Raw genomic sequence first — 18,115 nt, forward strand, 5'->3', positions numbered from 1 at the left:
CCAACACTCACTGGGGGCAGAAAAACAGTAAAGGAGCTTGAAGCTTGGTATAAACCAAGCTCGTCCTACAGTTGGGCATGCTATTGTGGTTTGCTAACCAAAGGAGGGCAAGACCAGAGTCCCTGGAGATCTTTAAAAATGGGACCGACAAGGATCTATCTGAAAATCATTTATGTAAACCTGTTTAGAAATAGGGGAACGATGATTTCTTGATTCCTTTTTCCTGAGAAATATAGCTTCAGCTCTAATCTAATCAGAGATCAATTTATCTTCACTTTGGTAGTCTTGGTTATTAATACATTCACAGCAGATATTTTAGAACCAAAGCTGCAGTTTCCTTTGAAGACAGTATTTTAATTTTTGATCAATATTGTGTGTTTGATAACAGATCTGGCATATAAAGCTGAAAATGCCACACGCCCTGTAGGGAGCCCTTTATTTCTAGTGACATATATTGGAGTTATTCTTCTTTGTTCATATGATTTACCTTCAAAAATCTATTGAATGTGCCCCCAGAGAAGTGCAGATAGCTGTTTTAATAATCATATTGGTATTCGGGTGGAATGGAGTGGGGATAGAACTGAAAGAACTTGCAGGGAATATTGTTCCTGGAATCTCTGGTTCCATCAGCCTGCACATCATATTTAAAGTGCAGTAGTATAGCCAGAGTTTGCAGAATGAAGTTAGCAAGTTCATTCTTGTAAATACTGATCTTTCACCCTCCTTCTGAGCTTGGAGAGTGGCACAATCTTGAAACATATCAGAAGTGCCACAATACGCTGCTAGGTCAACAGATGGCAGGGTTACACTATCTCTTGTCTCTCTCCCACCAAGGGCGACAGGGATTCATCCAGACCATTTGACTGCCTGGTGTCCAGTGGTGGCCTTAGGTGAGCTGGTATTCAGGTCTCCAAGTTCTGTTTCTGACCCAGGGATTCTGTGCTGTCAGAAAGAGCTGATGAACTGAGGTAGCCCTTAGGCTTGACCTTCACTGGCAGCTTACTTACTGAGTCTATGGAAGCAACGGAAGACTGGATTCTTCAACCATAATATCAAATATAGAGTGTAGAGTAATAGTTTTTTTAATATCTCTTGATCTTTTGCTTATGATATTCTTGGGGTATCACCCATGACAATGAGTCCTGAACTACACTTTTAGTGTAGTTTTAGTAGATATAGATATAGATATAGATATAGATATTTATAGATATTTATTTGTAGTAGATATAGTATATATATAGTACATATATAGTACAAATATAAATGTATAAATATATATAGTAAATATATGTATTTATAAATATATACTATATAGAAATATATAGAAATATCTATAAATATATATATATAGTATATAAATATGTACTATATAAAAATATATAGTATAATACATTGTATATATCTATATGTTTTATATAGTATATATATAGTATAAATAGTATAGAGTATAAATATATAGTATAAATACTATATACTAGATATACTGTATACATACTATATATATATATTTATACTATATACCATATATATATTTAATTTATAGCACAATACCCTAGGAGGCAGATATTATGCCCATTGTACAAATAAGAAAACTGAGATCTAGAAAGGTGAAGTACCTTGCCTAATATCCCATGCATAGTAAAGAGTAGGGTGGAGATTTGGAATCAGGTGTGTTTGTTCCGAAGTCTGTGCTCGCTTTTGATGCATGAAGCTTTCCTAGGGTAGGAGCTACACATTGCCCCTTGTTAATTCATAAAGGGTGCTGGGGTTTAGTTGTGATTAATATGATAATCACAAGTCTTGCCCAGTTTACTTTTATTGAGCTCTTTAAGTTCTAGTGAGCAATCATGAGACGTGATCCAAGGCACAGGAGCGTCTCAGGACGTGTGCGTTGCACAGCAGGACTGGGGCAGTTAGGAAATGAATCCCGGCCCCCGAGTCTCCTGCTTTGCTATGTCATCTGCCTCTTACAATGTCTGAAAGGCAGTTCTTTCAAATTGACGTCTGTTGGCCTAGGTCATTGTGTGGGAGCAATTAATTTTTCCAGGTACTCCTCAGCATTTTTCAGCCACCTTCAAAACCAACCTTGTCATATTTTAATTGAACCATATCACTTGTGTTTCTAACATTGATATGGATTTTACACAGCTGTTTACACTAATATGTGTTAAAATGCCTAATTACCGCTGCAATCACAGCCTGGCTCAATAGTCTTGCCAGCTCTTAAATATATGGTCGTGTCTTAATCAAACACAAACGCCAATGAGCATCCTAAACTCCTGCAATTTGTAAACTGGATTAAGGGCAATAAATGTGACCCTTCAAACAAGAACACAGAATTTTGCATATTTCATGCTAATATGCTCATCTGTTTGTTTTGCTGTTGTTTCCCAGATTTTCAAAAATGCTTGTTGATAAAATGAGGTCAGAATGTGAGATGAGGTGGGTGTTTATAGTGGGATTGAGGGAAAGGCTTAAAAAGGCCTGAAAAAGCTGTACTATAATAGCATCTTTTATGTATGACTTCATAAACTTATATTAAATTGTTGGCTGACAATTCTTCAGGCAATTAGGTAAATTTGCTATTACTTATTTTTTAACAGGTATTTGAACACCTGCTAGTATATGGAGTATGAAGTCAGAAAAATCAGAGAACCATGCATGTAAGTTTCTCTGAGAGCACAGAGACGGGAGTGGTTGTATTGAAAGTTCAGGGAAGACAGGGGCTCCAGGGTGGTTCAGTCAATTAAGGTCCGACTTTTGATCTCGGCTCAGGTCTTGATCTCACGGTTGTGAGATGGAACCCTATGTCCATATTCTGCACTGGGCATGGATCCTGCTTGAGATTCCCTCTCTCCCTCTCCCTCTGGCCCTCTCCCACTCTCTCTCTCTTGCTCTTAGAAAGAAAGAAAAAAAGACAAGAAAAGACAAGAAAAGACAAGACAAGACAAGAAAAGAAAAGAAAAGAAAAGAAAAGAAAAGAAAAAAAGAAAGTTAATTCAAGGAAGACTTCACAAACGAGATACATTTGCATTGGAGAAATGGGAGGATTTTCCAGGAGAGCAAGGAAGAGAAAGATAGACAAGAAATAGACAATAGCAGTCATAGTCTATGAAATGGAAGTCCATGAAATGGAAGTCCATGAAATGGAAGAGATCACAGCAATTTGGAAACTACAGTATTTCAGTGTGGCTGGGGAAGAGAGTGCCTCTGGGGGGAACTTAGGAGATGTAACATCAGGAACATTGTGGCAAACCCTGCAGGTGATGGCGTGTCTCCTAACAGTAAGACGATGTGCCAACTATAACATACCAAGAAAAGAAAGTTAATTGGAGAGCTGCCATTTGGCCCTCGGCAATTTAATCAGTGGTCACCCAACCCATCTTCAAAGAAATATGTGCCCAGAACACCTAACCGGCTTATAGTGCAGAAGACTGTGGCAGTTCGTGGACATCAGCAAGGAACCATTAGGCTTACCTCTCTTTTCATCGCTTAATTTATTGATTGAGCCACGTATTCATTCTATAATATTTCAGCACTTGTGCTAGTCACTGAGTAAATGACAGTGATGCTCTCTTCTGTCTGAGAATAAGATATCATGGAATAAAAACATCGTATCTGGCAAAGAATGAGAATGATGTCGCCTTCGTTTATTTAACTGATAGAAACATGCCACTTTCCTGATTATATAGATTCTCTAATTTCAATTTCTACTCAACTCATTTAAGAGAATATTTATTTTTTAATGATAAAATGAGGGAAAGGCTTAAAAAGGCCTGAAAAAGCTGTACTATAATAGCATCTTTTATGTATGACTTCATAAACTTATATTAAATTGTTGACTGACAATTCTTCAGGCAATTAGATAAATTTGTTATTACTTATTTTTTAACAGGCATTTGAACACCTGCTAGTATATGGAGTATGAAGTCAGAAAAATCAGAGAACCACGCATGTAAGTTTCTCTGAGAATAAATACATGTTTAAAATAAAAACATGCTTAAAGTGGAGACCTCTAAGAAACATCAAGTATACTTAAAAATCAACACAGGCTGAAAATTATGAATAATGATGAGTAATATAACTTTTGGGGGGCATACACAGACACACACACACACTTATAACCTCCATAAGGGCAGAAATCATGTTTGTCTTGTTCACAACTGGATCCCTAGTGTCCGGCATGCCATGTACTTGGTAAATAAGTTGTTGAATGCATGATGTGGTAGGTTATACAACTGTTTCTAACTCTTCTCCTCTCCCTCTATCCACACCCTTTGCCAGGTGCACTTGCAGTCCCTCCCATCCTAGTGGTGTTGGTCTTGGCCATTTGATTTCCTTTGGTGATGGAAAGTGGCTGGGAGTGATAGTGAAGCAATGCTGAGCTGCCCTCCTAGGAAGCATTCCTGCTTCCACTCAGCCTGGTGCATTTCTGCCCTGAACACAAGGTGTACCTCTGCCAGTCCTTTCATTAGCAGCCCCTAACCATTCAGCAGATGGAGCATGGGCTACCCCAATTCGCCTTGAGCTTCTTTTTACTACAAATGTAATTTGTACATATCTTAATGCTTGGGGCTTTTATTGTAGGAACCAAGACTAAATGAGAACCTCAGTAAGGTTACCTTGAAGAAGATCCCGTGTAAAGGATTTAGATGCAGGTAATTTGTTGGGAGGTGATCCCTGGAAGCAGTCTTGACAGAGCAGGAAGAAGATAGGAAAGTAGGAAAGACAATACATGTGCACTATTCATTGGTTCTTGCTGTGGGCTACTAGGTCTTAATCTCCATTGGGAGCCTTCTGAGGATTGCATAGAGGGTACACCCCAGAACTTCTCTCTCCAAAACATGGGATGTCGGGGTATTTGTCCACTGATGGCTGTATCTCATTAGTTATGGGTTCAGCCCTGCTGCAGGGATATTATTCCCTTACCCCATGCCCACACTTCCTGGCTGTGGTTGTGTTGTGTGGCTTTAGAGGAAAGTCTTGAGGCAGAAAAAAGGAAGGAAGTTACTGCTTGCGTTTGAGCAAGGATGGTGGCAGAGTAAGTCCATGGAAATGTTTACCACATCTGCTCTGAAATCAAATATGGGCCAAGGGGATGTGATGTGGGTGACCAAAAAATGTCTGCTTTGAGATAATGCTTATGCAAAGTGCTTTGTGGACCATCAAGTTCTAAACAAATGTTATTGGTTATTACTAGTGAAAAAATTCAAATATTCTTGTTTATAATAAAAGTTTATCAAACAATATGGCTCATCCCAATGAATAATATCTGTGATACTATTGTGCAGGGTTGTACAGTCATTTGTTTGCAAAAGGCCAGAGATTGGGTGGAATATTCATACACCCATTGCTACTTTGCTGGCTTACTTTTAATCTCTCCCAGAAGTGTTATCTAGCTACCACCCAGTTAACACACACCCACACCCACACACACACACACACACACACACACACACCAGAGATCTAGGCACCCTTTCATTGCTTCCAGATTTCTTTATTCCAATGAGTGTGTGAAAACCCAGATGGGAACAAAGGGATTGGAGAATATTCAGTTCTTCCTTTTACTCTTCCTGTAAATTGGGAGCAGGAGATTATAATTGAGAGGTTAATAAAATGCATTCTTTGTAGAACTGCTCTCTCAAGCAGGAATAGTTCACTTGTGTAGCAGGAATCTTACACACTTGCTATGACTTTGCTACTATCCCACAAACATGTCCAGGCCGTAATTAAGCTGCAGTGTCATAGTTCAGAGTATAGGCCTATCACACCCAAATATGTATGATTATGTCCTCATTAAGGGATACTCAGTAATTGCTTATAGAAAGTGGAATTATAAGAAGATTCCATGTGGCAAGGCCCATAAGGGAGAGGGACTCTGATGGAATGAATCCAACATGCACACCTCTTTGGAGAAAGACATCACTCAACTGTGAAAGATCACTGTGACCCCTCCTTTACATTCCATCAAAAAATTGTTAGGTCCATCAGCTTAGTTACCCTTTAGCCTTGTGTGGGCATTGACTCAGAGCTATGGAAAGATGAGTGTGAGTATGAAATTGTTTAGCTTGATTATCATTTCCTTAGAATGAAAAATCCTGAATTCATTGGCAAAAAAGAACAAAACTCTGCTGCTTCTAAGTAAAACAAGTGTTGTTAAAGTCAGTCTGCTGTTCTAATAAATAACTCCACAGTATAAATGGTTTCATAAAATGAAAGGTTATTTCTTACTCATGCCAGTCTATTGGATCTGGGAGGCTGGTGGGTTGCTTGTCTAGGCCATCATCCAAGCATCCAGGCTTTTCCCGTCATGAGATTTACCTTCATTCCAGTCCTCCAAGCATTCTTTCACTTCAGCTAAGAAATAAGGCTCTTTGGTGGGCCTGGAAGTAGCTCACGTCACTTCCATTCATATCCTTTGGTGAGATCCCTTAGTCACATGGCCATTCCTAACTGGAACAGATACTGGAAAAGGTAACCTAACTGAATGCCCACAAAGTAGAGGAGAACTCAGATGTGGGTGAGATCTCTGAGTTTCCACTAAGGAATAGAAACATGGGGGCTAAATGAACAAAGAAACCATAGGAGGCTTCATTTTTTACTTTGTGGGCCTGTAATTAATTTAGTATCCCCATCTCCAAATCCAGGTGAGGTTGGCTATAAGTTTCATCTATTATGTGGATGTTCCACTTTGGACATGTAGACAATCTCCTCTCATGTGGAGACATTTCGCATTTCTGGTTTTGTCCTGTGCCTCTGGTCTTGCTTTGGCATCGTGGACAGAAAAGGAGAATAAGACAACTCTGTTTTTGCACAGCTGAGGCTCATGGTTGGCATTCTGCTAATCAGCAGACTGCTTGGAACAATCACTACACAGGCAGTTAGGGCTCCTAAATATCCAGCAGTTTGGTGATGAATATCTGAACCAGAGTCTGGAAGGGTGAGAGAGGGAGGGAGTTCATGTATTATAATCTTCAGGAGCATTTTCAATATATTCCTGTTGGTCTTAGGATGACTCAGCATCAGATGTGTGTTGCTGAGAGAAGGGAAGTCAGAAGTAGATTTTGCAGAAATTCGCTTGTACCTGGCATTGCTTCACCCTCCTGAAAAATTGCTACTTGTAACTCTAAGTTGCTCTCTCTGTGATTGCACCTCTTTCTCCTCATAGCATATTGGTGATATCTTCTGTTTTATGAAGAGCAATTTTCCTTCTTGGTAATCACCAAAGTTCGGTGTAGTCGTCTGTGAGGGCCACCATAACAAAATATCACAGACTGGGTGGCTTAAACAACAGAAATTTATTCTCACAATTCTGGAGGCTGGAAGTCCAAGATCAAGGTGTTGGCAGGTTTGGTTCTTCTTGAGGCCTCTGTCCTTGGCTTGCAGATGGCTATCTTTGGTTGTGTCCTCATATGACCTTTCTTCTATGTGCAGGGATCCCTACTGTCTTTTCTTCCTGTAAGGACACCAGTCATACTAGATTAGGGTTCCACGCTTATGACTTCATTTCCCCTTAACCACCTCTCTAAAGGGCTTATCTCCAAACATAATTACATGGAGGGTTAGGGGTACAACATATGGATTTGGGGAATGGGGGCCACGATTCAGTCCATAACATTCAGAATATGAAAAGTTCTCAGGCAACAAATCCTACCTTTTGGTTTCTTAAGACTCTGTAGTTTCAAATTTCCTTGAATCTTCTGACTCACAAAAAATCATGAGTGGCATTTGCGCTAAGGATTCCAGTTAGAAAAGCAGAGTTGGTAAACTGAATCTCATTATGTAAAACTTAGATGAATTTAGTTTCAGAATATTGAGCAGCGCCTAATCCATCTTGAAAAAACATTTCAAGTTTTGAACTGGGAAGTTTGGATGAATTAAGCAAGTTTTCCCCTACTCCCCCTACGCCATTCCTAAATCCCAATCCTATTCTTTTTTTCTAAATTTTTTTTAATTTATTTTTTTGAGAGAGAGACAGAGAGAGAGGGAGAGAGAGAATCCCAAGCAGGCCCACACTGTCAGCACGGAGCCTGATGTGGGACTCGAACTCATGAACTGTGAGATCATGACCCGAGCTGAAACCAAGAGTCGGACACTTAACCGACTGAACCACCCAGGTGCCCTCCTAAATCCCATTCTTAAAGCATCTCTTTGCTTCTTTTCAGTGTCGTGTTCTTCAGTGTTCTTACAACTGTGTGCTTTGCCCTGAGGCTCCCACATCCCACTATTTGCTCCTTCAAAGCCCATGCATCCTGTATTATTCTTTCAGGTTCCAACTCTGGAAAAATGGCAGATCGCTCATCTGATAAACAGTTCAGATGACTGTGTAGGTAGGAGGTGAATATTTTTAAGGTAGAGCCACTCTTAGACTTGTGTTAAGGAGATGTCTTCTGCCAACTCGAAGCCTTTATCCAGAGGAAGTGGACACTTCACTGGTAGGAACTTCATTGTTCGTGAACCTTGCAGTAACTGAAGTGGGTGAGTGAAGAAGGCTCTCAGCATATTCTTCAGTCAGTCCCTACTCCCTGAGTGCAGAAAAATCAGTCTTGCATTTTCCCTCCAAAGAGCTGACCCATGCAGCTATGTTCTTAGGAATAGACCATCCATTTCAAATGAGTACATTTCATTATGATCTACAGGGCATGGTTTTTCACACATGCATTTTAAAAAGTCTCCTAGTTCCCCCTTCTCTTAACTCTTTCATGATCTACCTATGAATTACGAGATCTGAGAGAGTGGGAGGTGTGTTTTGTCCACCTTTGTGTCTTTAATGCCTGTTATACTATGAATACAGCTGGTCTTAGTAAATATTTGAATACATTTTTGCTTTAGGACACTTGTGTCTTTCTTTCTTTCTTTCTTTCTTTCTTTCTTTCTTTCTTTCTTTCTTTTTGAGGGAGAGTGGGCGGCAAAGACTACTTTCATTGTCACAGTTTTAAAAATGTGCAAGCCAAACAGAGAAGCGAATGATTCAGGTTTTGGAAGCAGATTTGGATTATACAAATTGGCTCGAGTGCCATATCTTTTCTCAACTCCAAGTGTCTAAACCATTAGGCTTAAACTCATGCTATTTGAGTCAGCATTCCCTTTGAATGGCATTATTATTATTGTTTATCACTGCCTCAGCTTTTACAATATGCTTGGTGCCGCAGAAGACATTAAAAAGACACAGTTCTTGCCTTGGGGCTTACACTCAGATAGGCAAACAAACAAAATGTATTTAAGAAGAGGTACATTGATCGCAGAGATGCAATTTCCCAGGTGTTTGTATTTGTGCTTTGGGTTCGTTTGTCTTTTAACCAGCTGTGGGCTGAAGAAATCTTGAAACTTTTCAGAACAAGGACGTAAATGACAAGAGTTCAGAAGAAAACCCCGCCTTGGAGTGCAGAACACAGGGCTGAGCATCTAAACAACTCAGTTTGGGGGATCTCGGTGCTGTTGAATTGCTCTCTTCCTTGCTGTCTCTCTCAACACTGCGTACTGCCTGTGCTTCCTCACCAAAAACCAAATCATTAATTTAAAAAAATGGATCACCGGATTTTATGGCCCATTTTCAAGTATTAGAGGCCAGTTCTTTCCTATCAAATAGTGTTTCAAAATTTGACTAGTTCTCCTTAGAGACTGAGACATTTCTTTGTACAACAGTTAGGCAAACTTTTATCCCAAGGAGGAAATGTTACCCTCAAGGTTAATTTTTGAAAATTCAATTCATAAGCTGAAATGAATAAAAACATCACACTTTTCACTTTTGTTCTTTTGGTGCCTATTTCAAAAGAATTCTCTCAGGCAGTTATAGAGCAAACAAGTATGTCCATTTTGTAGATGCTGTTTAGTGTTCGTGGAAATTATTTGTGCATGTGCGTGTAGGAAGCGTCTTCATCCTGGAAATCTAAATACTCTGTACGTCTGTTACACGCGAGATCAAATACCTGCTTTCGAGAGTGAGCCGGGGCAAAGCTTTAAATTCTACATGTAAAGTCCCCGAGGAACTCAATCTGCGTGCTTGGGAAAGCTGTAGGGATGCCGGATTGCGCAAGGGGTGGTGATAATCCTCGCGGTGCAGGGGAGAGTCGGGTTCTGTTTCATTTGGTCGCCACGATCTCTAGGCGCATGGAGGGGTTTCTCGCCAGGGTCTCGGTACGTGAAAAAGATAGAAGCACCCGCAGCTGTGCATATTTAGACCTTGGTTTCCAAAGTTTCTGTTTAATTCCACTTTCTCATCACATGCAGGAGTGTGGTATGCCCTTCCAGATGGCCCACACAAATGCTTTGTCTTACTTCACTCACTCCTTGCATGTCAAGCATCTCTGGGACTACATACATCACCAATTAGCATCTTATATTCATTTGAAAGGAATGGTTCTGCAACATTTTATAGTTTTCTTTGATAAAATTTGCATGTGGCGATGTTCTTCTTTTATAAGAATCAAGGATGTGATTGTGGAATTTCCCTCCCCATCTCCTCCCTACCCGCCCCCCCCCCCCCAACAGTTTCCCCTATGCAGCACCATTTGATCCATATTACAGGGAAAATATCTTTGGTTTGACATTTCTGGAACCTGGTGAGACCATTTTCATAGTATTTACCAATGCACACTAGACATTGACCATGTCACCTCTCTCCAGATGGCTGGGTTCCTCTCATTTTTCAGATTCTAGGTCATGAGACCTCCTCATTGATCTACAGATTTGGCACTGACATCCTTCAGCCTTTTGCAATCATCTCCCAGCTAGACATTCCTTATCCTGAGCTTCATGATAAGCATTTAATACAGTGTGTTGGCCCTGACAGTAATGAGCCATCCTGACATATGAAAATCATGCTTAGCCAACACACCAAAGAGATGCTATACGGGGTCATATTGTCACCTAAGCGGTTACTTTTAAGTTTTCTGATGTAATCAGTTTGGCGTGTTGGTGAACAGGTAGGTGGAACACACAGAACCCTGATGGGTAGTGCCCTCTTGACATCTCCACATGAATTCCCACAGCCATTTCAAAGTTTACGTGCTCACTGTCAGGATCTCCTGAAACCGTCCCTCCCTAGTCTCCCTCATCTTAGGAAATATGTTGTTTACTCAGGTATCCATCCAGGAGTCCCAAGTCATCAGGAGAGGCTTCATTTCTTTCATCTCTTGCTTTCCCTTCTCCCCTCCACTCCTTCGCCCAAATTTGTCATTCAGTTTTTTTTTTTTTTTGGTTCTACGTCCATATATCCCGGATCAATTCGATCTTTGCAACCCTAATTCCACCTCCTGCCCCAACCCCAGTTCACATCCTAGTTTCTGGAAAGCTCCTACAACCTCCAAACTGAACTCCTTCCTGTAAGTCTGATTTTCCTATGCTCCCCTTTTCACTCAAACTGCGGAGTTCTCCTTTGAAAAATTGGAGCAGGTCTCCATGCTGTTTAACCACCTGCATTTGTTTTCTGTTGTGTTTAAGACATGACACAACTCTCCCCTCCATCCCCCAAGGTCTGTAAAACCCTGCGTGTTCTGGGTCTTAAGTACCTGTCTCCAGCTCCGGCAGCTGCACTGAATCTTAGGGGGCTCATGAAACTTTTTCATTTCGCTCCCCTACTCCAGGATTTTGTACTGGCTCTGCCTCCATTCTGAGAAGATTTTTCCCTCCGGGTGCTTGGGTGACAGTCTGTTAAGCCTCTGACTCCGGCTCAGGTCATGATCGTGTAGTCTGTGGGTTTAAGCACCTTGTCAGGCTCTGTGCGGACACCTCAGAGGCTGGAGCCTGCTTCGGATTCTGTGTTTCCCTCTCTCTCTACCCCTCCCCACACGTGCATTCTTGTCTTTCTCTCTCTCAAAAATAAATAAATGTTAAAAAAAAATTTTGAAAAGACTTTCCCTCTAGCTCTTCACTTGCTTGGCTTCTCCTCAATCTTTAGGTCTTTTTTTGAATATCTTTTCCTCAGAAAGAAAGGGTTTCTGTGTCCACGCCTTTGGAGTAAATGTTGTTATCTGCTGGTACAGCACCCTCTTTATTTCCTTCAAAGTACTAATCATAGTCTCAAAATATTTTGGTTGTCTATTCACTTATTTGTCTGCTGTCTTCTGTTGTATGGGATGAAGTCAGTGTTCTCAAGGCCAAGTTTGTTCTTATTTAATTTATATGCCTGTTGCCTAGCACAGTGCCTGGCACATAGAAGCACATAAAACATATTTGTCGGGGTTTCTGGGTGGCTCAGTTAGCTAAATGTCAAGCTCTTGGTTTTGGGTCAGGTCATGATCTCATGGTTCGTGAGTTCAAGTCCCACATCAGGATCTGTGCTGACAGTACAGGGCCTGCTTGGGATTCTCTCTCTCCTTCTCTCTCTGCCCCTCCCCTGCTTGCTCTCTACCTCTTTCTCTCTCAAAATAAATAAATAAGCATTAAAAAAACATATTTATTGAATCAATGTTTCTAAAGAATTTTCATGAGAAGGGTTGACTGTGTGTATGTGGAATGTGGTGTGTGTGTTGTGATGGTTAAGTGAAAGGAGGTGCTATTGAGTGTATGTTTGTGTTCCCCCAAAATTCACATAATGAAACGGAATCCCCAGTGAGGTAGCCTTAGGAGGTGGGGCCTGCATGAAGTGATTAGATCATGAGAGTGGACCGTTCACGAATGGTATTAGTGCTCTTATAAAGGAAGCCCCAGAGAGCTCCCTTACCCCTTCTGCCATGTGAGGACACAGTAGAAGAAAGCATTTATGAACCAGAAAGCAGGTCCTCATAAGACTCTGAATCTGCTGGTGCCTTGGTAATGGACTTCCAGCCTCCAAAACTGGGAGAAATAAATGCTGTTTATAAGCCACCCAATCCATGGTATTGTTATAAGAGCCCCAATGGACCAGGAAAGGAAGGAAACATATTCTAACCAGGAGTAGGAGAGATAGGAAGGCTTGGCATTAGGGTTGCAGGAGGATAGATCAGCGGAGAGGGTCCCAGCACAAGACTGACACATGAAGCCTGGGTCAATGCAGAGATCAGGGGCCTTGGCTCACAACCCTGGCTGTTCGTTGGAGACCACTCTGATTTTCCTATGCTGATGGGCACCTAGGAAAACAGCACAATGTACTCATTCACACAGAAAAAAAAAAAAAAAAAAAAGAGACCACAGCTCCAGGGTAAAACGGCACAGATTTTCCGAGCAGTCACATGATGTTTCTGAGGACACACTGCATTCAATGAACGGAACAAACTTCCACTTCTACAGGTAAACAGATATGTGAATACTTTTGATCAAATTCATCACCCTCATAATCTGTTATTTAATTTTATAAATAAGGAGAGAGCAAAATGAACTAAAAGAACATATTTACCAGACCCGAATAGAGAACTGAATATGGCTCCATTTTCACAGAAGAAAAACACAAAGTGAAGTTAATTAATTATCTTGGTCTAAATCACACAGCAAGTATGGGAGGCACAATATAAACTCTTATCTGTTTAGATTTAGAGCTTGAGCTTTGTTATCTCTGGGTGAGGAGGACTGCTTCTGCCCTGAATGTGTGATGGTCCACAGTGACGTTCTGGATCATACTGATTTTCAGGAAAAATATACTTTCTGATTATATACCATAGAGCATTTCATATATTTTGGGCTTTTTTTACTTGCCCACTAGATTGCAACCAACTTTAGTTCCTCATATTGGTCTCCTTGGCCCTAGTACCTAGCACAGTTTCTGCAGCTCAGCTGAAGGGAGAGGTTTGGACCTTGTCCTGAAATCTTGATCCGTGGGAGTTGTTTTTTATTTGATTATTTTAGTCTTCCATTTACATGAACTAGTTTAATAAAACAAGTGATAGTCACTCATGAGTAAATATTTTTGAAAAGAACTTGCATTGTCAAGAAGAATTTGCATTCTTAAATATGAATGATAAATAAACCTGATGGGGAGTGTCCCTAGCTAAACACAGCTAAATCAAAAGAATAGGAAGAATATGCTTACAATTCCAAAGAGAATAATCTTAATTTTAAACATTATTCAATATTAAAGGGTTAATAAAACAAAGATACACCCAGAAACTGAAAAAAAAAAAAAGAAAGAAAGAAAAGAAAAAGCCAAAGAAGAGGGAGAAATTGATTCGCTTTTGAAGTTTTCATGGGGGAGGGGAGATTTCAAAACAGAATGTGAAGTTTTTACAAAATTCATCATTCTTATTATTCCCATTTTCAGGTAAAATGCAAACTAGATGCAAGCAGTTTTTTAAAACACTGTATTATGTGTCTCAGAGGCCAGAACTACTGAAGCAAATCAGATCTCTCATTTTAGCATGCATTTACCCATTTAAAAATTTATATTATTGACTATGTGGAATGCCGTGACTTCTAGAGAACCATTACCGCTCACAGGATAGCTTTTTATTTGGCATTGTATCAATTTGAAGCCCAGAATGTCATGATCTTAACGCAGAGAGCAGATATGCGTGGGTAGAGTGGTATGGAGAGAAAGGTAAGGTGCACATGCAAGAGGCAATTTTCAAATGTCATTGTTTCAGCTCTGAAAAGGGAACGCACACGCGGAAGGGAACGTTTTGCTCCCTGGTCTGTGCCAGGCACTTCCGCTCGCACGTCTCCCGCTTCTTGCTTCCGCGCCGCCGCCACGCTGCAGCGCGTGGAGGACCATTTGCCCCTTAAATATCACACGTAGCTCATTTGCATTATAGACTATGGGCCCAAGAGGGAAAAACACTTAATTTTATTAATAGAATGGATTTTAAATCTCTCTACAGGAGGCCACAGAACACCCCAAAGGGCTAATCTATGTTATGGAGAGATGGCAAATCGGAAAAGCCCCAGTGTGTTTCTTCCCCCCCTCAGAAATTGTTCCCAGTGAAAGCTACCACTAGGCCGACTGGCTTTGAACATCCTCTGTGCGAACACCGCAATGGTTCTACACCTGATGTACAAATACCTAAGCCCCCGAGATTTACAATAGGAATGCTAATGCATGGCGTAAGCCCCACTGAAACAGACAGAGCCGGGATAATAATTTTGTAACCTCGTGTTGACATAACCCACCAGCTTGCTGAAGAGCCCCTTCATGTAGAGGAAACACAGAAACTATAATGATTTTCAGATACAGTTGACAAGAGACCATTTAGTAAACTTTTATTTTTTTTTAACTAACAGTATGCGAGGATGTTGTATTCTAGGCTGCTACTAATAATCTCATCAGAATGCAAAAGCAGCGACTGTGTTATAAAACCAATGATCTGTTATATTCTGCAAGAATTTACAAAAGCCTAATGTCATTTACTACACCATGAGAACCATACTTGGATAAAAAAAAAAAAATAAAACACAACAGAATTCAAAAACTGATTACAGCTGACGAAAAAATAAACTGTTTGCAAATGCAACGTTTTAAAGGTAAAACAGACCAGAGTGAAAGACATGAAGCCCCGTGACGACTTCAGAAGGGGAGAAATTGGTGTTGGGGAACGTATGAACGGGATTCGTCACTTAGGGCCCTTTTGGAATCAAGGCATCCGTTCAAGTCCAGGCTTCTCCGGTCCATGGTTACTGCTGAGTGTGTGTGGCCGGCTCAAGCTGCAGGAAACTTGCAGTCTCAAAAGAGTTGTCTTTTTTTTTTTTTTTTTTTTCTTCTCAGCAGCATTCTTGACAAAAGCATATTTCTAAGCGGTCTTAAATATACAAATTAAATGATTTTTAAAAGGGAAGACTTTTCTTTGGGGACATGTGGAATAAAGTCAACTGAAAAGTCAGTGGCAGAGGTCTGTTAGGATCTCTACGTAGCTGGGACTCAGATGGTCTCTTCTTTCTCTCAGCTGGGACCCTATGATGGGTGGGAGAGCGGAGGCAGGCTTCTCTCAGACCATATGCTTGCTGCTCTTAAAGGTTTCATGGATTTAATTCTGGCAGTTAATTTTTAATGGCGTTTTAATTTTATAAGGAAATAAATGTGTTTAAAAATTCTTTCTTTTGAGGCCCAAACCAATTCTTCTGCATTTTATTCATGATGAAAAAAAAAAAAAACAGCTTTCTGAAGGATGATGTCTACCTTTCTTTCTATCTCTATTGCTGTCTATAGCACTACATCTATCTATCCACCTCTAATTTTTCCATCTATCCATCCAGAGACAAAGGGAGGGAGAGAGACCCTTAAGTGCTTGGAAGTGCTATAATCTTTGGAAGAAATTGATTCTCTCCTTTTCCAACTAAGTCCTTTGGAAACATTTTTATTTCCAGGATGGAAATAGTAGAATGTGAGAAATACAGGGTTCTTAATATTAAAAAGCATTTTTTCGGTTATGCTAGGCAGCTTCCAGCAGATTCCTTTCAGGAAATGTATTCTTGGATGTCCTTGAAGAAACACTGGGTCTTGCAAACTTGCAGGGAGTCATTTTGAAGTGTTGACTTAGGTGCCTGTAAGACATCTGGTAATGATGAAGATGGAGCTTTTAATGCTTTGGGGTTTTATGAATGAGTTATAGTACAGTCACTGATGGATCATTAAAGTATATCTCTACAGGAGGAGGCGTCTGTATTTTTTGACTGCTGGGAAGTTGCACATAGTGATAGGTGTCCAGAAAGAAATCGGGATTGGCCGTTCATGAGATCAACTAGTTTGAGAATCAAATGAATTTGATGTTAGATTTCAGGAGAGTTGCTCACCACGGACATGGAGAAGTGTTTCATAAAGGAGGCAGGACTGTTTACTGAGCCTGAATCCTGCAGGGCAATAGTTAAATGTGTGAACCATCTCATGCCTTCACTCCTGCTGTGATTTTTCTTCCTGAATGACTGGAGGAAATCACTCTTTGGTAACTTTCCATTCGTACACAAGAGCAGCCCCAATGCTTCCCCTTCTTTGTGAATATCTCTGATCTGCAGTTGTCTTTTACGTGACCACAGCGCCATATACGTAGTTATCTTAGTATCTCTTATTAACTATCTTACAGGGGTGTGTGTGTGAATGTATTTATTTATTGGTTTACTCTACCAGAGTATGAGCTCCTCAAAAAATGCTATCTTCCATTTACAGCACATAGCTGAGTTTTGGGCACGTAATAGGTATTTAATAAATGTTTGGAACTGAATAATTGCAAGAGGATTTAAGTAAAATCAAACTTCCAGGAAAAGTTAGAAAATGATACCTACAATTTAATAAATTTGGACTATTGATCACTTACATAGAATTAGAGGATTCTTAAACAATGAGAAGCATTTAAATTTTAAAACATTTTTAAAAGTAAATATTTTTTTATATTCCAAAAAATTCTATGGTGTGAGATCTGAAGAACAGGTCCCTTTCTCAGTTTAATAAACAATTAGGAAATCTGACATTGGAAGGAGTGTTTCATTTACTGTCCTTAAGAGATACCACCTACATTTAAAATTATTGGTCTTTTTTGAGAACTGATAGGGAGTTTGAAAAGGGTGGTCTAAATAGACTCAGTAATTTCTTTATTCAACAAATTTGTACAGAGCACCTGCTATGTGCCCAGTTCTACATTAGACACTGAGGGTTCAGGGATGAACCAGACTGACTTGGCTCCTGCACTCCTGGATGTAGACCATAATGAGTGAGGTGGACTTCAAACAAAAGGCTTTCTAAACATCATGTCACTACAGCTGTGGTAAGTATTACAACTGACAAGTTCAGGTACTTGACAGCATTCAAGAGGAGAATCTGACCTAGAGAGAGGATACCTTCACTGAAGAACCGATAATTAAACAGAAACTAGAAAGATGGTGAGGGTGGGGAGGACAGGGAATTTAGAAGAAGGGTGGCATAAGGAAGGGTATGGGCAGAGGGAAAAGCAGCAAACGTGCATATGAACTTGGTACATTTTTTTTTTCAACGTTTTTTATTTATTTTTGGGACAGAGAGAGACAGAGCATGAACGGGGGGAGGGGCAGAGAGAGAGGGAGACACAGAATCGGAAACAGGCTCCGGGCTCCGAGCCATCAGCCCAGAGCCTGACGCGGGGCTCGAACTCACGGACCGTGAGATCGTGACCTGGCTGAAGTCGGACGCTTAACCGACTGCGCCACCCAGGCGCCCCTGAACTTGGTACATTTGAAGAAGGCAAAGGCGGAGCGGGGCAATGAGGCTCCAATGCAGTGAGGGAGGGGAAGCAAGACATAAGGT

The 18,115-nt window shown here is 40.5% G+C and overlaps 1 protein-coding gene across 1 annotated transcript in view; it reads right to left on the reverse strand.

Annotated features, from left to right (window-relative positions):
* Positions 1-7,336: 7,336 nt before the first annotated feature.
* The window catches only part of CCDC178 (coiled-coil domain containing 178), a 468,894-nt gene continuing 458,115 nt past the window's right edge, over positions 7,337-18,115 (reverse strand). The window contains exon 21 of the mRNA XM_042910989.1: positions 7,337-7,456. Coding sequence (XP_042766923.1) covers positions 7,409-7,456 — 48 coding nt within the window. The 3' untranslated portion in view covers positions 7,337-7,408. The remainder of the gene's footprint in view (positions 7,457-18,115) is intronic.

The sequence above is a fragment of the Panthera leo genome, chromosome D3 (genome assembly GCF_018350215.1).
Source record: "Panthera leo isolate Ple1 chromosome D3, P.leo_Ple1_pat1.1, whole genome shotgun sequence".
NCBI lineage: Eukaryota > Metazoa > Chordata > Mammalia > Carnivora > Felidae > Panthera > Panthera leo.